Source organism: Eurypyga helias, unplaced genomic scaffold (genome assembly GCF_000690775.1).
Source record: "Eurypyga helias isolate BGI_N326 unplaced genomic scaffold, ASM69077v1 scaffold26398, whole genome shotgun sequence".
Taxonomy (NCBI): domain Eukaryota; kingdom Metazoa; phylum Chordata; class Aves; order Eurypygiformes; family Eurypygidae; genus Eurypyga; species Eurypyga helias.
In genome coordinates this window covers 1-25348 of record NW_010266654.1, presented here as the reverse complement: position 1 = coordinate 25348, position 25348 = coordinate 1, and the positions used below count along the sequence as shown (strand labels likewise).

Here is a 25348-nt window from a genome sequence, read left to right as displayed (position 1 = left end):
CTGAGGCCAGAGGAGATATACAAGGCTAAAGTTGGTACAAAAGAGCAGAGTCCAGTCTGACGTTGCTACATCTACCAACTAAGATGACTGCTGTGACAGAGAGTGCACAAGAACTTGTTTAAGAACTAAAGGACTGTTACAGCCAAGTCCCTGGTCAGAGGCAGTCAAGGTCAGAGAGACAGAAATCCAACACTGAAGAAGCGGTTATTTAATGCAACCTTAAATAAAAACTCTAATCACCCATCCCTAAAAATGTACAAATATAAAATAGGATTTTCAGAGTCTTTTGTTTGTCACCTTCTTTACAAACGTATTTTACATGGGCAAAGGCAGATGACATGGATGAACCAGATCCAAATGAGATAAGCAGCACTGTGTTTGCACAGCCACGTGACCTGGACACCAGCACTGCTCTAATCTTTCCTTTCTTTGCTATGGCTGGATAGAATCCATTTATTGTGTTCGTGTTCACATAAGACCAACAGCGGGTCTATGTGCCCAGCCTTACTCACTTCATGAATTAATTTTCCCAACCAATATCTCAAATTCTTCTGCAACCCATCAATTAAAATTCACTGCACATTATTTTTTGGACTTCTATCACTCTTTATTTTCACTCGCAGTAATTCCTCCCAGTTGTGTCACTCCCCAGGTTAATGCCTGTCAAGTTTTGCTCAGTTATACACTACATGTTTATGGGAGTTTTTTTCCATATTCTGTGGGGTTTTTTTTCATATTCTGTAGCATGATTCTTTATTCACACCATTCCTAAGGCCAGGAAAGGTTTTCTAGCAAGCACTGCCTCCTTTCATAAAGGCTATGCTCTTTTCCAGTCTTAGAGTTCCACACTGGTGATCTCTTTGCCCGCATCTGCAGTTCTTGTGGCACATGAAGGTTTCATCTCTAATTTGGAATTTTTAATGTAGTTGTGTTAGCCCTATCGGTAGCTCAACCAATCCGTGTTCTTCCTGCAAGTGTAGAAAGAAGCTTTGTCAAGGCACAGCTGGCTGTGCAGACCTACTCTCTCATTTGAGGCAGAATAAACTTTTCCATCTGGGATGATCGGCACATATGGTGGTACAGACCGAGTTCAAAACTCAATAATCACAGCTGCCCAGCTTTGCCCCTTGCACATTGCTCACTCCTGCAGATGAGAAGGTAATAGTTAACAGAGGAAGCCCCTTGGCTCTTCTATGATATAAGATCAGTAAACATCATCCAGGAGGCATTCAAACGTCCTGTGCAACATTTAAAGATGCTTTTATAAACTTGGTATAATGATCCTGGAAAATTTTTTATCTTTTTTAATCTTGGGAGGTTTTTTTGTTTTGTCTTTGAGTTTAATAGGTGAATTGCAGAAGATAGGGCCTTGCGGAAATAGAATAAAAGTGGAATTGGACCATCTTCCAGCACAAAATAGTTGATGCCATGCCTACATGAAAATGCTCATGAAAAAGAAACAGATATTTTGCTTTGCCTGAAAATGTCTTTACCTTTTTTTTTGTTGTTGTGGTGAGACTATCAAGAAAGAATTATGAGATTGTACACAGGAAAATAAAAAGGACTATGAACCTAACGTAGAGATCATCTGTTGCTTGTGCTAATGACTGCTTAGAAAGTGCACATTTTAAAACTCCTTCTTATTTTGTCACAGATTCATAGGGCGGTTATCTTTAATAGCCATTACTCAGACAGATATATAAAGAATATCTTATTTCTCTGGCAGTCGTTATCCTATCAAAGGAATAATCCTGAAACACTCAGTGTCATTCACTTTAGTTTTTTAAGGCTGACAACACTATGAGTAAAGTGCTCTGCCATTCATGGGAGGTGTAAGCACATAACTGCAGGATTTTTTTTTTTCTTTTTTTCAAACAGCTTGCAGTGTTAAAAAACAGCTAGTGGAGAGGTGGACATACAGAGCCAGGCTTTGTAAATCAGTGTAGCTATATTGACATGACAGTTTTACACTAGTTGAGCATCTGGTCCTTACAGTTATGAACATCAAGAGAGAGCTGGCTTTTCATGCCCTTCGTGGTAAGAGACATTTAAAGAGTAACAGCTGTTCCACTTTCCCCTGGCTGGTTTAGCAACTTGTGATTTTTTATGAATCTGCACAATATGCCTACCCAAACCCTGCAAATATTTCCAAATTACCTGATACACAACAATTTTGCCCTCATTTATGTTCAAATGTTGATGGCTTAAATACATCTACTTTCATTAACTAGCATACAGGTAGCAGTACTTACCTGTGATCTAAATGATGAATAGAGAGAATAACCCCTGAATTCAAATGGGCTTGTTTTAAGGTCACCAGGATTGTGAATTCATATTTATTTCTTAACTTCTGAAAAAAGATTTCAGCTGTTTCTGGAGATGCCTTTATACTTCTTGAAGTATCTAAAAAAAAAAAGAAAAAAGTCCATAACAGATAAACAGTCAGCATAAGTTCTTATTTTACTTTACATCCTCAACACAAAGAGTTTACAGAATCACAAGCTACTTCTGAGGAGCACAACAGAACAGAAAGACAAAAGCAGGGAGTAAAGTATTTAAAACATCACCTTTTACATGCAATAGGAGTAATTTCAGTGAAAGAGAATACATTTTCTAGGACACCCATTCTATTTGAGGGGGGAAGGTTGTGTTTAAGACAGGGTCATAACTCTTACTTTCACCATGGATGACCAGATGTTACCTTTACTATCTCTTACGAAATACGGACTCACTAGCAGTGAAGCACAGCGTGACAGCACTGGATATGAGCCTAAGCTGTAAAGTACAACCTGAGCAACTTTTCAATGACTTCTACAAAAATGTTATGCTTAACAGCTACGCACAGTTAATTAAAAAAAAACAACAACAAAACAGCAGCATCTCTTTAGGGACAATTTACTCAGCTTCAAGTAGTAGTTATAAATTAACTTAAAAACTCACCATCTTTCAAAACATATTGTCTCTAATTAATCACTATATACTCCAGTTGTGCAGTATGTTGCTGCTGCTTCTTGCACAGGATGTCATGAACATTTGTTAGAGTAATTGCACATATACAATAAAGATTTTGCTTTTAAAAACCCACACACAACCAAGACTTAAGCAATGTTTCTGCTGAATTTGCATGAAACATGCATGGAAATAAAAAGGCTCAACCTTAAGCCCTCTAGAGAGATAATTTACAAAACAACATGTCAAATGTTAGAAAAACAATTCCCAAGGTTTTCCAGAATACACTGTACTAGGAAAAAAATTATATATATTTTTAATGCACAAAATCAATTCATTACTGTGTGTAATCAACTGTGTAAGAACTAAATCAATTCACAAGCTTCTTGTCATTGCAATTTGACCAACCTGCTCTAATTCAGGGACAGCAACAGCAGCCGAGAGCTAACTGCAACAGAACCTGTTATTTCTTCCTGCAGTGCTGGAGCTGAGCTCTCAAGTAAGCTTGCACTGCTGTTCTTAAAAACAGGTTTATTCTTTAGGCTATACCTATGAACATGCTACTCTATATTAACAGCAAACACTGCGGTTTATGGACCAGGAACATTTTTAGTATGTGTTTAAGAAACGCAACAACCTGTACAACCCTGAAGTCCTAATCAACCTGCAGAGTGTCACACCAAGCTGAATTTGATGCCTTTTTTTTTTAACAAAGGGGAATCTGAAAGACAATAGTCTTTTTTTTTTAATAAAAAAAAAGGGGGTGGGTGGAGAAAGAAAAGATCATTTAAAGCTTTCTTTTTTTAATGGAACTTCACATCTTTTCTACTGTGGATTGCGTAACTCCCTCACTGTAGCAGACATCCATGGTATTTTAATGGAAATGTTAATAAATCATAAGGCAACTCAAATACAATTACATCAAAGCGTTCATTTTTAGCCAAGGGACCCTAACAGAGTGGAATGACATAGGTTTGCATGCTGGAAGATAGTTTAACTGCATTAACAATTTCTAGCAATATAAACAATCTACTCCCTAGAGACAGAGCAGAGGAAGGGCACATGAGGAACGTAGTCTCTAATCACAATCACAGGATCCTCACGCACTGTAGCTCTCAGCAGCAGCTTTCCTACCAAGATCCAGAAAAAGACAGGAAAATACAGATGTGGAACTCACTTAAAAGCCTACAGAGTCCAATTCCCAGATGCAATGCACATCCTTTTACAAGGGTCTGTAGTGACAGGACAAGGGGTAACGGGTTTAAATTGAAAGTGGGGAGATTTAGATTAGTCATAAGGAAGAAATTCTTCAGGGAGAGGGTGATAAGGTACTGGAACAGGTTGCCCAAAGAAGCTGTGGATGCCCCATCCCTGGAAGTGTTCAAGGCCAGGCTGGATGAGGCTTTGAGCAACCTGGTCTAGTGGACGGTGTCCCTGCCCATGGCTGAGGAACTGGAACTAGATGATCTTTAAGGTCCTTTCCAACCCAACCATTCTGATTCTCTGATCCTACGATCCTCCAACCCTGCTTGCCATGGTGTGAGGCTGGGTTTCTCAGCATAGAAAGCCCCGCCAACATTCTCTTCTATTGCAGGTTTATCATCATTAGATAATAAAGACTCTGCTTTTGGGCTCACAAACATATTACATGGTTACACTGAAGTGAGAAAAATCTCATTTTGATTAATGTCAGAAGATCTGATGAAGTTTAATCAAACTATATGTGCATGCTTGCATGCATAGTCAGAAAAGTGTCTGCCCTGAGGGGCCGAGCTCTCCTGCCTGGAGGGCTTACAGCCTCAGGAGCCTCAAGCCATGATGAGCAGGGCGGCTTCAACTAAACAAAAGTGGGAGAACAAAACCCGCAGCAATCTGAGACCACTGGAACATGCAAAGTCATCTTGTTTACACATTCATAACTGTTACTACTTTGTACCAACACTCTTGCCCCTCCAACATCCTTTTTATACTACTTTTGAACTTTCTTGGTAGAGATATTTTACTTTGACTTCAGTAGATTGTAAGATTGTAGAAACCAAGCCTATGGCGTATACACATGAACACCCCATGCTTTTTCAGACACGTTAGTTAATTCAAACTGATTCCCTCTCACCTGAAACACTGCAGAAACTGCTAGGACAAAAGGAAAGGCTTGAGAAAAAAGGCTATGAAGATGATTGCCACATGATCACCTCTCACCACCCTGCATTTATACAGGGCTGATAAAGCACATTTCCGCATGAACAGGATAATGAAGAAAACGCATAGGTACTTAACCCAACAGCCTCTGTGTCTGGTCACTTCAGCCTTACTCTGATCTAGAGAGTGAGCACACAGGAATCTATAGAGGCATACAGAAACTGAACAGATCTAATCAGTTTCCAAGGATGTACACTGGAGTTGGGCAAACAGTTTTTATGGTTTAATATGGCAACAGGAAAACAGGAGGTATACATATCAAATGTAAATTAGACGGGAAGACAGGAGATACAAAGAGGGTTGGAGGGAAAATAAGTCAAACAAGACAAAAAAAAGTCTTATCAGAATTGTGGGAAACAGCAGAATTGCAGAAAATTCCCTGCCTGTTCTTGTTGTGTTCCCATTGTCTCCAATGGATTTCTTTCAGGTTTCCCTCAAGACAACGAAATGGTAGTAAGAAAGAAGATGAGAAATGCAGAACAAGTACCTTTTTTCCAAGAATCAAGATTTTCCCTGTGCATCTCTGAACCCTGGAAGGTGTTAGGGTGCCTTTCTGTCCCACTTACTCTCTGGTTTACCCATCTACAGTTTTCCTAGTTTTAATTACTGTCACCCCCTACCAGTGGAACTCATAAATGCTGGAAGTGGAAAATAGTCCATGGAGACTATGCTTACTCAATAAAAACAAAATCCATGACCCTTCAATTAGAAAGAAATATTAATTTCTACCAAATTCCTATGACATTGTCATTAGCAACTGATAAAAGACAGTACATGCATAATAGCCTACCATTATACAAGGCCACTTCCAATCACACAAATAATTATCCCCCCCTTCGACATGCACTTTTTTTTCGAATCAGAGCTATTGTGATGCAGTGTGCTCCAGATGGTCTGTGCTTTAGCAAGGTAACAAACCCTCCCCATCACACGGAGCTGTCCAGAGCCCTTCCAGTCCTCACTGTTGTGTTGGGGGAGGAGGGAGAAACACATAGCTGCTTCTATGCCTGCGAGAGAAGAGGTCTACTCACTTTCACCCCTGAGATTCATTACATGATAACTAGGTTAGACGAGAGTTTTCCATCCTTCTATCTATAAAACCTTATCTGGGTAGCCTATAATCATTCATCATGACCTTACACTCTCTTCTCATATACAGACTAAAATATCAAGACCCGATTAGATCATGCTGGAAGCCTATATATTAAGATTATCATAACGATAACTGCAACAGTATTAAATTGCCAAAACACATGGGCACTCACTTTTGGTATTCCAAATAGGTCAGTTCATACTTGCCATACCAAAGAACTACAGAGCCTTTTGAATTATTAACTACTGTGATGAAGCACAGCACCCTCTGCTCAGGGCAGGCACCAGGTGGATTTGTTAAAGAAAGACCACTGAAGGGTCCTTGATCCATTAGATCCATTCTTTTTACACTATCACAACAGTGCAAATCCCTCATTCCAACTGCCTTTGAACACTAGCAGTAGTTTCTTGATAGATCACCAGCTGTGCTCAATAAATACCGATTCAGGCTTGTTCTTGACATTTGGCTTCTAGTAATCATTTTAAGACCCAAGGAAAATACTTTACTAGAACTGGACTTCTTCCATAACAGCTTGGAAAATCAAACTGGTGTATCTCAAATAATAATTTGTGGTTTCTCAACAGTTACATAAAAACCTCATACTGGGAACATTTCTAATACACAAAACCAAGGGTATAAATCTTTTAATAATTAGACTGCAAAAATAAGAAGAGAAATATTAGTTTGAATGAGAAACTTGTCGCTAGCCATGATACCTATATATTGGGTTTACTTTCCTCAAATATTGCATGTGTTTGGCTTGACCACACCATGACAACACACAAACCCATAGCATCAACACTCCATCTTTAATTTCTAGAAGAATTAAGTGCAAAGTCACAACAAAAGAAAAAAAAATCCAAACTCAAAGCATGTTGCACTTCTTGATCAAGCTCAAGATTATAGTGTGGAAATGCCTTTAGAAAGAATAATAACGTTCATGTGGTAACACATGCAGCTGGTTTGAGACATGCAAGCACTGAAACCCAAGTCTTGTAAGATCTAACATTGCAAAGCAATCTGAAAACCCCTGAACATAAGACCTGCAGAAACTCAGCCCTTCAGAGGACAAACTTAGTGGCTGCCTCTACCCTGCACTAGCAACAGCCATCACAACTGGGACACATTTTCCCTCCCAGAGATGACCTGCAGCTAGAGATTTGCAGCAAACCAAAGCCATGCAAGTGTCTCCCAGAGGTGTCAAGTGTAGATGCTGTTATTTTGGTCCTGCTCATGAGATTATAGTTACTACCTCATAACCAAGCCAGTAAGTCCAACTTTCAACAGTACTCACTGCACAGGTCCAAGGGCACTTCCACTAGTCTAAACTGGTGCTGAGGAAAGAGCGGTCCGCCTCTTAGCTCTGCCACCAGCCTTTAATTCCCTCTCCTCATCCCTACGGTGACAACTGCATTCATACAAACATACAAGGAACCATGTCAGGCAACTGATCCAGCTCTTACTAGCTGAGCTCCACATACCTCCCCTCACCCCCCCAAAAAAATAAAAAGGTGTTGGAAGCAGCCATGAACAAGTTACTGGAGGTAAGCAGGAAAACATCCATACACAGAACCAGCAGCACACTAAATTGCACAGTGAAAAGACTACATGCAAATACGGTTTAGGACAAGCTATTCATTACAGATGTTTTCCAGTCCACAATAAAAACAAACAGTTACTAAATGGAATGGATAACTTGTCTTAGCAAAGGGTCTGCTCTTGACTTTCTGAAGTTCATCTGAAGTTAAACATACAGTATGAACTGAATTACAAAACAAACTCCTGCAGAACAGTCTAATTAATTGAGCTCCACAGTTTGTTTCATGTGCACATAATCAGCTTTTAATAGCAGCATCTATAAATCAATTCTGCATCTCACTGTAGGTTTGCTGAACTACCCAAATTAAATTCTAGTGGTTTGTGAGAAAAAGGAGGAGGACTGCAGGCTAAAAAGAATCTGAAATATATAATAAGGCTAGCTCAATTTTGTTTCATTTTCCTACACTAGCTAGGATCAGTGTTACAGGCATATATTCATATCATGTCACTTCCCTGTATTAAATTTTTTAGCTAATCTTTTTCTTAACTAGAGATTTCATGCAGCCTACAAAGGGCAACAACATCTGAGACTGTTTACTTTATATATGTTCTTTTATCTAAGTAACCAACGTGGTCTAAACTGCACCCAGCAAACAGGGCACCATGCAAAGCCAATCCAAAAGCAGAATCTTTCCAAGGTTGAAAGGATATAGCAGGTTTTCAAGTGAAGCATGGTGCATTCAAATTCAGGAGTTGCATTCCTGTAATGAAAACTGAAGGTACAAAGAAGTAAAACACCCTTTATTAGACCAAACCCCTGCTAGATGTGTTACGCTTTAGGTATTTCAGTGGGAAGGTTGATTGGTTTGCCTATTTTTTACCTTAATGCAGCTGACTATTTGAAGTGATACATAAAATACTTGTTGATAAAACATTTTGAGCTACTTTTCCTATACATTTGTTCATTCCCTTCTCAGATCCAATCATTTCACACAGAACAGCAAAACCGGAGCAGCTACAGTTTTCCAAATCTGCATGAACCTGACTTGGTTTCTCCAAGGCTGCAGGTAGGAGCTCTGCAGGAGTCTGGAGGAAGGTGTTGCAGTTCCACTCCAAGTTTAAAAGGCTACAAGATACAGGGTAAACACTGACCCTGTAAGGGTCCCAATGGGGCCATTCCCAAAGGATGTGTGTGACCTGCAGAGTCCAGTTCCCAAGTCCAGGTGAAGACTGGGACTACAATCTAGCTGCACGTCAGGATCCAACCAGGTGCATCTAGACCTTTATGCACCCAAGTGCTCCTTAGAAACTGGGTACAAGTTGGTCTCACCAGAACAAAAACTCACAAATGCCAGGAGCAAGGACTCTAGTACATCTCCCAAGTTGAATGATCTGGACCTTTGGATAAGCCCACAGACTGTTTAGGGGGGATACCCCACAAACTGCCCTTGAAGTTTAGACACCACCACATGTTAATGACCAATTCTGTGTGCCCCCCACCCCCCTTCTTATTTCCATTAAAGACATGTTTCAGCAAGGATGTATGCAGAAAGAACTGCAGTGGATGGGAAGGAGAAAAGGAGGAGGGGAAAATGAACTTCAGCTGAAACTAAACAATCGAAACAAAAACTGACTTGAGGCCAAATCATTAAATCAAATAAAAACAAGGGGGAAAATGTCACAGTTTGTTCTTGCAGCATTTGGGGAGGTTCCAATTGCCTTTGCTTTGTAGCTTTCTCTGTTCTGAATGTCAACAACAGCTTTGGTGTGTCATCCAGCAAGGGCTTTCCTCCAGCTCAAACCATATGCGAAGTTCCAGGAGTCACAAGGGACCAACACAGGAGATCAGAAGAAGGACCTGCCCCTGAACACACATCTGTCCCCTAATTATATTGGCCGTTCATACTTATATCCTCAAAAAATGTTAATCGTATCACTTCTGGCCATAACTCTGGCTCACCCACAAGCTACATACCTGTGTGCTTTATGTCATTTTGTCACAGATGAGAACACAAATCCACCGTGGAGCAAGAGTGAGAAATGGTACTGAGAGCCTGGACACATGCCTGACTACAGCTTCAGTGTTTCTGATCTGAAATAATCAAACCATTATTAAGGACCACACTTGCTTATCTTAACTGGGAGTAGTTTGTGCATTTGCATAAGTAATCATGATTTCATTCAAACCACTTTGTAATGTTTTCTTCTCCATGGTCGAAGTCCCCATGGAATTTTTGCTTGGTTTGTTAAGCTTGTTTGCTTTTTCAATTTTTTCCTAAACTAAAGGAACATCAAAAATTGTCAACTATGCAAATGAAATTAAAATAGAATGTATTTAATAGGAGGAAAACCTTCTACCCAATATGATACAGTGGGATAATTGCATGGCAGCAAACCCTCAACCATTTCTGCCAGCTCATGGCACTGGCCTGGTGACTCTTTAGCAAAGAGTTTGCAAATCCAAGACTGTCTGGGGCAAACTACAGCTCTAATATACTATGCATTCACTGTAAATTGACAATAATACCACTGAAATCTGTCCAGAAGCATTTTGCAAAAGAGATGATACAATGCTATTTTGAGAGTGATTACACCAGTGGCTGGGTTAAGCCTCTGAGCTTATGCACTGCCTGCTTCCAGAAACCAAGGAAAGTCACATCAAGCTGAATCTTTCTGTAATGCCAAGCTTACCTCCCCATAGCCCAGCTACTGACTTCCCCTGCTGAAACAACCTCCTCTGTGTCCCTGTGGGTCTGCAAAACAATGCTTCGGGTGAAACCATTCTTTTTGGCACACACATACTTAACTAGACCACGCTGTGTGGAATGGGGAGGGTGGATTCCAGCCCAGCCACCTACTACCCAAGCAGAATCCAACTGCTTTGGTGTAGCTGTCGAATGATGCAGCTGCTCCACGATTCCCTGTCTGGATTACAGATCATGGAAGTGTCCTTTCAATGGTGGTGTGTCTCAGTGTGTCAGCAGCACAGTGCAAACAGCCATAAATAGCACCTTTGCTTCGTTAGTAGATCCAGGGGAATAAATACAGAGAGATCAAGTGGCAGGTTTACATCGCTATAAACATCCATTTGAGCATCAGGACTAGGTATCACAGCGCTCTCAATCTCAGGCTTAATTTGCCAGACCACAATGCTAAGACACTTACACATCTGTCATCCTCCCTTTGGCTGTGTTCCCTTTGGCAAAGAAGGAATTTGCACCAGGATTACAAGTGAGAACCATTTATTGTAAGGTAAAGCAGCCTGGCTGCACCACAAGGAGTCGGGTGATGTCTTCCAAAAACATGCAGGGGCCATGACTGAGGGTTTCATGACTTTTGGACTCAGTAGGCAAAAGGTAAATAAGAGGTGACTAAATACAGTAAAGGTTTTAGGGACTGTATCTACCACAACATATTCCTGACAATTTTTCAAAACCTTGTGCAAATGAAAAGATAAGAAATCTAATCGTAGGAAAACCTGAACTTCAAATGTGTAGAGCTACAGGTAAGTCTGTATTCTTGGCACAGGAGGCTGAAGCAGCTGATTTGCTTCACAAGCAATACAGAGCCTACCACATCAGATTGTTACTAAAACAACTCCCACCAAACTGCCAAAGAAAATGTGTATGTGTGCCCCTGAACATTTCTGAAAGTAATATAAGGAATGTGTTCATCAACACAGGGGGAAGCACCACACAAAAGTACTATCAGGAATTTTTAAAGGCATACATGATATAGAAAACCACTGCTCCTTGCCTGCAAGAAGTACTATCCTTTTCACTCTAACTATGTCATCATGCTAGATACTATCACCAGGAGAGAGGGTGTTACTCAGTGGGGACCTATTGCATGATAATGAAGTGATGAAGATAACAGATGACTTCTGTTCTTGTTACAGAAATTCCACTCCTAGGAAATTAAAATGTGTGCTGTATGGTGTGCTCTGCCCAGGTATTTATTACTGTACTGCTTTTTGGTGATTTATAGGTTCCGGGTTATCAATTATACGATGCAATAGCTTTTTTGATTACCAGTTTTCCCTAGCCTATATTCCATCACTATTCTCAATTCCTCTTTAAATTCTGAAGATGCTTTGTATGCTCTCCCTTGTAGGTAGTATCAAGTACTGCTACTTATGATGACATTGTTTAGGTTTTTCATGGCCAATACCACTATAAAACCTATTATGTTTGAACAAGAACACAGAGGTAGAGTAGAGTGGGAATTCTGTTTGCTTCTTCATTTCAAGACAAGTTCCAGCTACGTTTAAAAGGTTGCAGCTACTATAGCTTTATAAATATCTATGTGTATATATACATGCACACACTTACACCCTTTTGGGCACAAGGCAGTTTTCTAGAAGCTGCTTTGAGAACACCTTGAAGCATGTGGAGACCTGCCTCGTTTCCCTTACCGCTGCCATCTGTGGCATATGCACCTAGTTATGCTTGGCTGCATACTGTCGTATGAGCACTTTATGTCAAACTGACCTAACAACAAACAAAAACATCACACCAAGCAGTGCTGTTAACACCGGCACAAAGACTGAAGAGCACAAGAAAAATAATGCATTGCCTTCCAGCCCTACCGGTACTGTAATAAGGGCATGACACACACAAGAACTCCTAAAAGACTGAATTAATTTCCAGTCCCTAGTTGTATAGCACAATCACGATTTAAAAAGTTATGGAAGTCAAGCCGAGGGGGAGGACAGGAGGAGGAAGCAGTGTTGTCAGCCTTTTCCAAATGAAAAAGCACGCTACCAAAGGTAAACAAAGCCTAATCAATTAAAAACAATGAAGTACAAACTTAACAGCAATAATAAACCATGCAAGAAGATTATACAAGGTGTAGATCAAGCTAGATTACATGAAACAAACTCCTCCCAAAGATGTGATACAATTCAGGCTTCTCAAATATTTCATATTCCAGCGGTCAGTTGGGTCCTACAAGGACAGACTGTAAAAGACCAGCATCCAGCTGGACACCTCTGGATTAGGATCTCACTGGGTGTAGAAACTCCTACACCGTCTGAGCAGCATACCACAACCTCACTCAGTTCTCACTGTGCAAGTGTCAGTAAGACCTACACATGGCCTGTGCTCATTCATATTCTCTCAAAAGCTGCTTTCCCTGTGGCCAGTATGCTGCTCCTGAGGACCTACCACCTGCAGCCTGTGTTTTACAGAATCGTTTAGGCTGGAAGGGACCTCTTGAGATCCTAGCCCAACTCCAGTCATTTCTGGATGTCCTGGAGGGCTTAGTTATCTTCCATTTCTTCCTCTTACAGTGGTTTGGACCTCTCATCCAAGTTTTCCTTCTCCTTTGGCTTTCTGAGGTATAATTGTTTTTTACCCACATTAGGATTAATTGCCTTCAGCTCACCAAACTCCTAAGTGTTAAGGTTCATTTATTTTCATACAACACAATGGTAAGCTTAAGAAAGCATTAACTTGAGATGTGTCCTAATTTCCCAGATGACCACAATGATGTTGTCTGCATGAAAAATTAACTTCTGACACAAGAGAATGGTCAACAGTCGCCAAATTAGAGAGCTCCAGAAAACCCAAACCATCATCCCAATAGCAAAATCTGCACAGCAAGGCAGGGGGAGGGAGGTCACGACTGGAAAACAATTACATCTGAAGCATACCAAACACATCCAACAACTCTGTTGCTAGCCACAGGTCTCTGGCAGCAGGCTGAGCAAACAGCAGCAGATGGGAGGAGAAGGCAGGAGACTGAACCATAAAGAATTCAGGCGCCAGCAAAAACGAGGGGCAAGTGGCAGAGAGACCACACCTGAGGGGAGAGTCATAGAACCATAGAAACCTTTAGGTTGGAAAAGACCTTTACGATCATCAAGTCCAACCGTTAAGAGGGACACCCAAGCCACCAGCTCTACTGGCATTCTTAGAAAAATCTCTACTCCCCTGTTATCTGTTTTGATGCTAATGAAAGGAAAGGTTGGAAGGTTTCTGAATTAGGAACACCGAAGAGAAAGGATACCAAGGAATACCATATGGACAGTTCAGCTCTGAGCAGGGCAGACAGACAGAAAGTACATGGGGGACTCAAACCACTATTGCCAGAGGTCACAAGGAAGCTGAGGAGGACCAGAGTTCAGATTGTCCTGTAAGAAATCTTCTTTTAAATCAGGTATTAATGGAGTCCATGCTGTTATGAATGTGTCTGCTAGCCCCAGTCAATCAGCTACAGATTTTAAACACATGCCCAATTTATAAGCTTGGATGAGTTAAAACCAGAAATGCTTCCAAACAGAGATTCCTTTGCTCTTGTAGGCTTGTTTTAATCATATATCATTAAAATATACTTAAGTGCACCAAAGGATAGTTTTGGGGAAAATGCAAAGGCACCAGTTTGATTTTAATGAGTATTAAGGTGTTTGATGCCCCTTTGTGTCTTTGAAAATCTCTCCCTCTACTAGAACAATTACTCCAACTCTCCAGATTTTCAGAATATACAAAGACTTAGAGGGTCATCCACCCCATCCTTACTGAACTGAACATCACACAATGACTACAACCATAGCTAATGTTTCCCAGATTTTTGATTTCATGCTATCTTCTGCAAAATCAGAAGTCTGGAGATTTCCACCACTTCCTTTCAGCAGCTATTCCACAATCTAAACCAGTTCACTGTAAAAGACTCCTTTTATCTCAAATCCTCTGCATTTATAATATCATTACATTACTCTTACCTCTAGCTCTTTGAATACTAAATAATTCCTTCATTTTAAACCTCTAAGAATCTTCTAATACTAGACATTTATCATACAACACTTTTGTCATTGCTTGGACAAGATGTACATACGCAAGTTCTTTCAAAAGCTTTTTAGTAAGCCAGTCCTTTCTACTGTATAATCAGGTTTGCTGTTGTTCTCTTCACTCCCTACAATTCATTGATATTTTTCTGAAATGGAAAAATCCAGTGTGAATGTAATAACCTAGTCACAATCTCAGTTTAAAAAAAAAAAATTCAAGCTCCCAGATCTCTTCATGCTTCAAATGCTATTGGTGTTACGTGTGGATTCTTAAAAACAGCATCACTGACAAGGGTACACAAGGTTTTCCTTAGGTCTACCCACTCCTTGAATGGGAACTAAGCAAAGCAAGGGACTGTTTCAAGTTCAAGGGACATTAGCCGATGTTATAGGAAATCTCAAGACTGCCTTTGGAATAGCCATGTTCCAATATGCAAATGCATGTTTAGGGAGTTATTAAAACACAGATTATCAACCTCAAAACCACACAAGTTCCTCTTGAACCCTTCTGGACCATTACACAGATGTATTTAGAGACTGCTAGACTTCCAGCCATGGAGTCAAGGCTCACGTGTCCTCTTCTCTTGTTAGGATAAACAGCATGGATGTTACCACCATCTAATTATATTTCAATAAGCATTTATGCTGGGAAAACCGCGTAAACATTGCTCTCTCTAGCAGACAGAAAGCTTTACAACTGGAAGTCTTTTTCTTATTATACTCCCTCTATGTTTTTAGAGAGGGAAACTGCCACTCAAATTCAACTAAAAGAGTTCTCAGTTATGGATCGCTAACAGTATTGATTGTAATGGCTCCTTTGGAAACATTACAGTCTATCGTAGCAAGGTTGTGGTGCTGCAAATATGTTAATCTGCTAAAACTCTTTTGACACTGTCTTCAGAATTCTCTTTTAGTCTACTCATCCTTTTAGACCACGCCCATTGCTTTAGCACCTTGCAACAGCACAGTTGTGAGCATCATCTTGCAAGACGGCTCAACACAAAAGTCAGTTTTCTAAGTTCTTATTTCCCTCTGAAGCCAGCAGGATCACACAACCCAAAAAAAAGTATGCACCAAAAAAAAAAAGAAAACAACATGTTGTTTAACATAACAGAATGAAAAAATGTTACTGTAAAATTCTTGCATGTTGAAAATGGCTACAGCATTTTTCCCCACCCAAACATAGTTTAAAAAAAGGGGGGTGGGGGAGCAATTTACTCCCTGAATGGGACAATAACTTAAATAACATGTTTCGTATAAGTTCAGGAACAGCTACCTGAAGCCTCTGAGTGAACATTCATAATGGGTATTTATCATGGAAAACATGACCAGGTAAAAAAAAAAAAAGAAAAACTGTACTATGCTTTCTTATGATAGTTCTCAGATTTTCCTGAGAAGAAATCTTTTGGACAACAATAAGATGGAAAAACTAGTTATTTCTTAAATATTGAGACAAAATTAGAGGATTTGGCCAAAAGAGGGACATAAAAATAATTTTTCACCCCTGCCCCGCTGTGCCTTTGCAGTGCAGGTAGGAGAATACAGCTGCCCTGTAGATAGGCACCATCAAATGGGACAAAATATAAGGAATTGAAGAGCAACTGCATGGAAGTACAGTTTCTCATGACAGCTATATATAATCTCCAGCTCTTATCCACAGCTTTTAAATAACTTACGAGCCGAGTTCCTCCCTTAAGACACAGTGAAAGCAGTGAAGTTAACCATTCTTGGAGTTATTTTTCCAAGCCGGCACCTATACGCCCTGGAGGATACAGACTAGAAGAACAAAAGCAAGGAGGAAGGAATTAGGAAACCTACTTCCCAGACCTTATAAGCAAACATTAGAGTGAAAGTGCCAGAGGGAAACAGACATTAATACTGATCTAGATGAAGGGATGTGTAGGAAACACTGCTGTTTTCTCTGAAACTTCACTGGAGAAGGAACCGTGCTGCAGTGGGGCAGGGGGGAGCATAAAACAAAATCCATCAACCTAGCTAGTCTCAGCCATGCATCATGACTACAGAACTATGTCACAGCAGAAGCAATTACATAAGGGTAGCAAGACCTTGTTTTCCCACCTCGCTACCCCTTGCTAATGCAATCCTCCCCCAGCAATATGGAGAGACATGCTTGACAGCTACCCAGAAGAGTCACTGTCCCCCCTTCTCAGGGCACTCGTCTCATTTTGGCATGCAGGAGAGATGATGTCCTGCTGCCAACATCCCGTCTTAAACTTCAGCAGAACCTATGCACCCTGCTACATTGCCAGGAGAGGCTGTCTGGTGAGCAGCCATCTGCACTTGGCTGCTTCCGATGGGGATGTCAACATGGAGAAAGGCCTTCTTGGCCTCCTCAGACCATCCTCCCCCTTCTCACAGCTCTACATCACAACACTGACACCCTTGTCATGTATTTTCCTTCCATACATGCCCCAGAGCTGCACATCACACTCATCTTCAACTTCCCAATAAATATGACAGGTTGAGCCTTTAGCTCATACTAGCCTCAACAAGGGTTTTCTAATTGAAATATTTTAGAAGAGGTCCAGTTGCAAAGGTAGGAAGAAGCAAATGCAGTTATGTCTGTTATTAATCAATCAATATTAATTTTTGAGGCAATTCTGAATGTATAAATAGAACACGGTTATTTGTATTAACCTGAACAATCAAACTCTCATTTAAAAAAGCCTCTCAGGTGCCCAGCACTGTTCCAATAGAAAACAGATCCCCAGGGACTTGAATTTATTGCAGATAATAGTTGCAACCTGGCTGTAAAAAGCACCAGGTCAAGGCCATGAGAACACAATAAAATATGACATCCCTCTAAATGGAGTCAAACCCTTGCCGATTAATAAATGCAGGTACTAATTCACTGCAAAGGTTGCAGTAGCAGAGGCTGGAGTTGTAGTAGGTGTCCCACCAAGCCCAGGCAAAGCTGCAGAAACATGGAACCGTCTCCCCATGGGATATAGGTAGGTAAGGTATGGTGCCTACACCAGCAAGCATCATTTCCCTCCCCACACTGTAGCTTTGTCCAGAATCCATGCTCTTGAGAATTTAACAGACCAAAAGGTGACAAGAACCCCTGTCAAGGTACGTGGGAAGAGACATGAGTACTAAAAAAATCAAAACCCAAAGGTTATGAAGGAAATAAGGAAATATTTAATTTCTGCTTATTTCCCTTCCCCAACCCCTCCCAAAAACCCACTGAAAAAAAAAAAAAGCAAGCCCACAAGATTTTGTGTAAGATACTTTGTGTTTCAATGAATGGCATAGTTTTTAGAACCATACTTAAGACTAACTTATTGTTCTACATTTACATCTTCGTGATGCTTTATATGCCTGATACACACTCTAAGCAACATTATCTATTTGAAACTTTCAGCGTTAACACAGTTGCAAGCCCAAAATGGTACAGGCCAAGTTTTCTGTCCTTCTTTAACATTATTTTGTATCAACTAAGCAGTAATGACTACATACAGGGATTACAAACTTTTCTTCTCTGGAAGCCTGAATTTCCTTGGTATTCTCCAGTATATCAGGTTCTCATTCACTTTCCATTTCCCAGTTCTACCCTCTGCTGCACCATTACAAGCATCAATCACAAGTCCACAACACTGAAGTCTTTTTCTTTCTATAACTTTTGCCCCTTCTATTTTACAGATAAGCCAGCATGGCAGTAGCTAGCAAGCAACAGTCTCCAATAATAGGTATATCCATGATTATTCAGCAGCGTATGCAGTGGGCAAGTGCATCCTAATTCTCAATACATGGTAGCTCAGCATGGTTAGGGATGGGAACTGGATGCAGGATTCTCACATACTACCTCCGACTTTTTTGCAGCAGGCTCTTCAAGCAGCAGACACTTCCCAGACACCTCCTCTTCCTACCACTTCTAACAGGAGGAGGAGGATGCTGAATATTCAACTCATCTGGAGCAAGGGGGTGCCTCGCAGCAGCAGCCCCCGCTCTTCAAACCCCAGCAGAAGCAGCCCAGATCTTCAGGGATCTCCTTCAACATCCAGCTCAGCTCTCCAGTAGCACCAAACACAACCCTGGCAGTGCCATATGTGCTGGTTTTAGTCAGGACAGAGATTAATTTTCTTTAGCGTGGCTGGTATAAGGCCATGGTTTGGATCTGACCTGAATATTAACAACACTGGTGTGTTTTAGTTGGTTCTATTTAGTACCTGCACCAATTCAAAGACTTTCCAAGCTTCTGATAATGCACCTGATTTGTCAACTTTCTCACTACAACTAGGGGGTGTGGACACACACACAGAGTTCAGACAACTAACCTAAACTAACCAAAAGGGGTTTCATTCTGTTGAACATTATGCTCAGTTTGTAAGCCGGGAGTGGGTCAGGGGTCCATAGTTATTCATTCAGTAGTTAGTTAAGTGGTGGATCAGTTGGCTTTCTCAGTCACTCTCTCACTCAGACTCTGCTGCGATCGCTCTCAGGCTCTGGCTCTCACTACTCAGGACCTGACTGTGTATCAGTCAGTAGGTGATGAGCAACTGTACTATTTGTTTCATTTTCCATTATTTTCATTCTTTATTAGTTTCATTAGTATTAATATTATTACTATCACTATTTTATTAATTTATATTCAACTACTAAACTGTTCTTATCTCAACCCATGAGTTTTCTTGTCTTTTCCTCTGATTCTCCTCCTTCACTGGAGTAGGGAGGGGGAGGTGAGCAAGCAGCTGTGCGGTACTTGATTGCTAGCCAACGTTAAACCACAACACCTACCACAACAGTAACTGTTCCCACCAGTGCAGAGCTGCCTGTGGAACATGACAGGTGGAAGGGGATGAGGGCAGTGGGGGGAAAGTGCAGGCTGTTGTTCCAGGTGCACCAAAATCTGGACTTCTCTGGCTAATGCATTATCATAGATTAACTGCTTACACTGACCATTTCTAACACTGAAAAACACTCAGGTCAGGTACTTAGTGAAATTAAACTCAACTATTTCAGTTTTACCAAAAACTAAGGATTGAGGGATTTTCTTCGTCTCTCTGAAAAAAAATCTAGAGATTTTTATTATCTACAGATCTCTGCGCTGGAGGTCCCACATTTTGAGGATTCAGTGATTCTGAGAGAAACACTAGCTTGGTTCCAACACAAAAAAAAGCTGCAGATAGGTATTCACTCTGCAGTCAGGCATGCCAGTTGGCAACATTAGCATCCTCTCCCCCAGCTGTCTGTTACTGCTCCTCTGGGAGATGATTCAGATCTTGAGTACAGCTGGAGAAAGGGGATTTTACAGGACTCTCTAATCCATGCCACTGCAGTCAGACAGGTTTGCTCCTGAAGCTGGCTGACTTTGCTACCAGCAGACATGGGAACACTCATATGATCTCTTGCTTTGGAAAAGTTGTGGGGACAGTAACCTCTAGCTCCCAGGTGCTGACAAGCAGCTGTGAACAGTCATATTTTCAGCAGGCTCAGCTGGAAAGCATCTGTCCATAGTTTCAAAGGCAGGTGGCAAAAAAAAAAGTGTGTGAAGTTGCATAAGCAACATAAATCCTATTTCTATAATGATAGCAAGTTCACTTGCATCTAGTTTTAAAACTTTATTTTTAGGTCCTTAATTTAGTAATGTCCAGAGATGATGTCATGGGCCAAAAAATAGTGATCTTTCCAAAAGGATATGAATGTACATATATGTTCTTATACAGAATCATTTGGGTTGGAAGGGACCTTTAAAGGTCATCTAGGCCAACCCCCTTGCAATGAGCAGGGACATCTTCAACTAGATCAGGTTGCTCAGAGACCTGTCCAGCCTGACCTGGAATGTTTCCAGGGATGAGGCATCTACCACCTCTCTGGGCAATCTCTTCCAGTGTTTCACCATCCCCATCATAAAAATTTACTTCCTTATAACTTAAATCCTTCTCAGCAGGGCTGCTTCTCAAGCCTTTCACCCCCCAGCCTGCATTGATACCGGGGATTGCCCCAACCCAGGTGCAGGACCTTGCACTTGGCCTCGTTAAACCTCATGAGGTTCACACAGGCCCACTTCTTGAGCTCGTGCCTCTAGATGGCCTCCTGTCCCTCTGACATGTCAACCACACCACTCAGCTTGGTGTAGTCTGCAAACTCACTGAGGGTGCACTTGATCCCAGTTTCTGTATAATCGATGAAGATATTAAACAGTACTGGTCCCAGTACAGATGTAAATATATAAATACATTTATTTATATATATATAGTGTCTTGCTAGCATTTTAAAATAAAGGGCTAGTGATCCAGTCATGCATCAACAGGTAACAAATCATTTACACCAAAAGGCTTATTTTAGAATTTTTTTTTCTGCCAGCAGTTTGTGCCAGCAAGGCCCGATCCAAAGAATAGTAGTGCTGAGTCCTTTCATGCATCACACTGACAGATTACATAATTTCTTTGCTGGTTTATAGCACATTGTGTTCCCCATCAGAATATACCATATCTTGCCTCTAGAACTGTCCCTCCTTAACAGAAATATCTAAACATTATTTATAAACATATTGAGTTACATATCCTAACCAACAAAGAAAAAGCTTATCTTCCAAATGAGTTCCAAGTTCTGCATTCAGATACACAAGCTCCCACATTTCAGTGACTGACACGCCCTTTTTATCTTTTCTTTAAATAAAAGTTCCTGTGATTATAACCATCTGACTGCACTATCCTCTTCACCCTTTATCCTCCTCTTTCAGGAGTATATACAACTTTTGATGGGCATAGGTTTTCCTTACACATGGCTTGGCTTTCATTTTTGGTGCCTCTCCACTTGACTTAACAGTGTACCTTCCACCACTCTCCACCGCTACTGGAGGTGATTAGAAGGTGTCTCCATTACTACACATACACCCTTTGGACAAAGACAGTCTGATGCATAAGATCCATAAACACTGTCAAAATATTCCCTCTATAAAATATATATAATACAGAGCCTTTAGGGAGGAGGAAAAGTAACAAAAAGTTACTGCCTAGAAGAGTGCCAGAAGGAGACCAAGTTATTCTTGCAGCCTTTATTTGGATGCTCACATCTCAGGACACCACTTCCTACTGCAAGTTGAAACACCTGGCTTCACTGGGACCTTGCACATGCTCAAGCCTGAGCACAGAACTAACATTAAGCCAGATGTGTCTCACCCATCCAAAACCCTCAACACCCTCCAGCCTCTGTTGTTGCTGTTTTGATTGCCTTTTCAAGTTTCCATGCAGTTATATGACGTTCATATGTGCATAGGAAAATGGCTACATCTAATTTTATCTCCACTGATCTCCTCAAATTGTATTAATACAGCATATTCACAACGAACGGAATAAGAGTGACAATTTATATTTCCCCAAAAGCCTTCTCCAAATACATTACTTAAAATCAAATCCACCCACCCAATTAAGGCTTTACCTTTAGTGTCATCCCTGTGTTGCAAAGGGAAAACAAAGGTATTAAAAATTTCACTAACTTACATAAACAGTCACCAACAGAAAGAAGTTTCTGGTGTAGATATTCTGACTTTTGTTCTAGTGCTCTGACCAGAAGAGGAATAATTTTCCTCTCAATATATTTTGACACAATAATATCTGCTGTTGGCTAGGAAGTGCTGGCAGATGTTCATATATAGCAACACTAACATTCTGGAAGACTTCCTCCTGTTTTCTATTCATAATTGCATCTTCCCACAAGCTATACACTGGAACATTTTACAATTACTTTGCAAATCACATTTCTCCAGAAAGAAGTCCCTGCAACAAACTAGAGCCAGATTACAGCAGCATTCTGTAATCTGGATGCTCCAAGGAGCATCAGACACCTAAAAAGCCTTAAAATTCAGGACCTCTGCTGAAATCAGTGTGAAGAGTTCCATTTCCCACGTTTGAGCTTTCCTGTAAGATTTGTACAGCAACAGAGCGGACTGGTGCACAAAAAGAACGTCCAAGTGACCGCAAATTTCAAATGGCTAGAGTTATTTCTAGATCAGCAATCATATAAGGAACAGTCTATTCAAGAGCATTTAGATTGCAACAGACTAAAACTACCTTCAGAGAGTAACTGCTTACTGTGTTCTATGGCCTAGAAATATGAGTACCTCTGAAAATCAGTTACACAAAGAAGAATGTCAGAACAGCCAATTAGATGCTAAAACCCTTGTATTGAAAATTGATGCTGCATCTCATTAAGCACTCAAAACTGACTTTTTGTCTAGAAACAAAAGGAAAGAGACTATTCTGCTTTAGCTATGTCTACAATTTTCCCATCATACATCTTTAATTGTCTGTTACCTGTTGGCAGTTCAACCTGCCACTTTCATAATCTCTAAAATAAAGAACAGTATTTAGATTTTCTGTATGTTTTAAGTATATGTGAAGTAAGGCTTTACACCAGTTGAGAATGTGGTCTATCAAAAAAGGCAACATACTAAAACGTCAAACATGCATTATAGTACAAGAAAAGATTCAATACCTGAAAAAAAAACAAAAAAAAACACCAAAAAAAAACCCCAGAAGGCAAAGGACCACAAGTTAAATCTTCCAGAGTAAGTTTACAGAGAATTTAAACTCAGTGTCTTTTTCACAAAAATCATTTGTGTCTAGGACTCAGCCCTTAGCTGGAGCAAGAAAAAAAACACACACACATAAGCAAAAACCAAAGTTAAAGTACACATATTTGAAATCTACACACTGCAAATACATAGGTTATGAGGCATACATTGTAGCAATGTTCCTACGGCGTGAGCTCAAAGAGCAGAACAAAAATGACTTAAGTAGACCCAGTGGTCTGATCCAGGAAGGAAGTTCTTCTATTTCTCAATGCAAGTTTGAAAATGAAAATCTGTCTACTCAGTAAGGATCTCATTTACTATAATAAAATCAGCAGTTGTCTTACGCAATAACAGGAAAAGTATCTCCAGCCCTGCAGGACGCTGAAGACTTCAACCACCATTTAGACTCAAGTGTTTTTGTCCTTGTTATTCCCCCAATTCCTCTCAACGAAATAAAAAGGTCGGTGTGAAAATTTAAACTCCTATCTCCTTTTGTTATGACTAACCTGGTAACACATTGAGGAACTACATACCCTCATAATTACAAAGAAAGAGGGAACAACTTGAAAAAAGTTATTTAGTAACCCAGTAATTTTTTGTCCTGACACTGGGAAAATACACAATAAAGACTTATTCTTACAACCCTCTAATCTTGTTAGCACTGAAGTCAAAGGGAGTTTTGACTTCGCCCTCACCCCAGCCCATTATAACACAATGGGGCCTCAACTCAGAGCCATACCTTAAAAAGCACAGCTGTTTTGGGACATGAACAGCCACACACAAGTGATGCCATTCGAAGCAGTCGCCCCCTTCACAGAGGGCCCCGTTCTGCCGCCGCAAGCCCACCACGGGTGTTTAAAAACGGCACGGGCGAATGTTTCTGAACGCATATGCCCATGCTTCTCCACATTAACGTCCATAGTGACACACGCTGGCTGTACCGGGGAAGAACACCGCTAGAGAAATCACCTTAAAAAAAAAATTAAAGCCTTTGGCAACTATTACCTTCTGATAAATTATCTCATTAATGCGAACATGAAAAAGAAATTCCCTTTCCAGATCTCATCTCCCTCGAATTATAACTGTTCTGTAGGGGAAACACAACCACTTGCTTGTTGCGCTAGAAACAGTCAGATCGGAGCCGAAACTCCTGGCACGACACAAGAAGCCAGCAATCAAGTCCTCCTTTTTAAAAACTACAGGCTGATGGGGAGATTTGCTCTTGCTCCACCAGATGTTGAGCCATATTCCTTGCTCTTGTTTAGTCATGTTCCTAAGGAGCATTTCACCATCTTTCAAAGAGACCTGCTTCTAAAGGCCATTTTCAGGCACTTTTTTAAAATGCAAATAGTGGGGGGTTTTTTACTGAAAACATCCTCGGCTCTGACCTCATTTAGCATATAAGTGTGTTATTAAAACATAATTCAAAAATACATTGAAAATGAGTAAATGTAGGCAAATATAACCTATGTCAATAAATTTTTTCACTATCTTAAGAACTTCAACATAAAGAAGTTTAATTATTTTTTCATAAACCTCTGAGATGTATTTTTGAAAGATGGAACAACACCACTATTTTATTTCTGTTCCCAATGTGAGCAAAGAAATAATCACAAGCACTTGAAGAGATGTAAACTCACTCTCTCTTTCTCACAAGGTATGAGAACCTCACAAGGGCCACGTTCCCCTAGTAAAGAAGGGGTATTCTTCTTTTCAGCCATCGCTGTGGCCTCACTCCTCCAGGGCACTTATCTCAGGATTTTGCACGACTCACATGAAACTTTCAGCGAGCATTTCCTTAGCTGGACCTGGGTTATGTTTAGCGTTTCCCAAGGAAAGCGGGAGAGTGGGTGGTGCTATTATTCATCACTGCACCCCACGACTCACAAAATAAGCCATCTGCCATCCCCGTTCCTGCTGTACTTTAATTAAGCGCCTACCAGTCAAAGGAAAAAAAAAAATAAAAGAGAGATGAGAGAGAAAACGGGGTGGGAGTGGACGAAAAGCGGAGAGAATGGGAAGGGAAGGGATGCCGGGTGCTTCAGGAGAGCAAACCCCTCGCTGTGGGTGCGGACGAGGAGAGCCCTCCGTGCGCGGCCGCCGAAGTTGCGCGGTGCCGGCCGTACCTGGGAAGAGGAAGGCTTTGCTCCCGTTGTGCAGCCCCGGTACCTGCAGCACGCCCTCCGCGGAGCCTCCCAGCCCCAGCTCGGACAGCACGTCGATCTGCAGCGAAGGGTCCACGCCA

At 40.8% G+C, this 25348-nt stretch overlaps 1 protein-coding gene across 1 annotated transcript in view; it reads right to left on the bottom strand.

Annotated features, from left to right (window-relative positions):
• The window catches only part of LOC104513733 (protein NEL-like), a gene marked incomplete at its 5' end in the record, with an annotated part of 42659 nt that extends 17315 nt beyond the window's left edge, over nucleotides 1–25344 (bottom strand). The window contains 2 exons of the mRNA XM_010157186.1: nucleotides 2253–2403; nucleotides 25230–25344. Coding sequence (XP_010155488.1) covers nucleotides 2253–2403; nucleotides 25230–25344 — 266 coding nt within the window. The remainder of the gene's footprint in view (nucleotides 1–2252; nucleotides 2404–25229) is intronic.
• Between the last annotated feature and the right edge of the window lie 4 nt (nucleotides 25345–25348).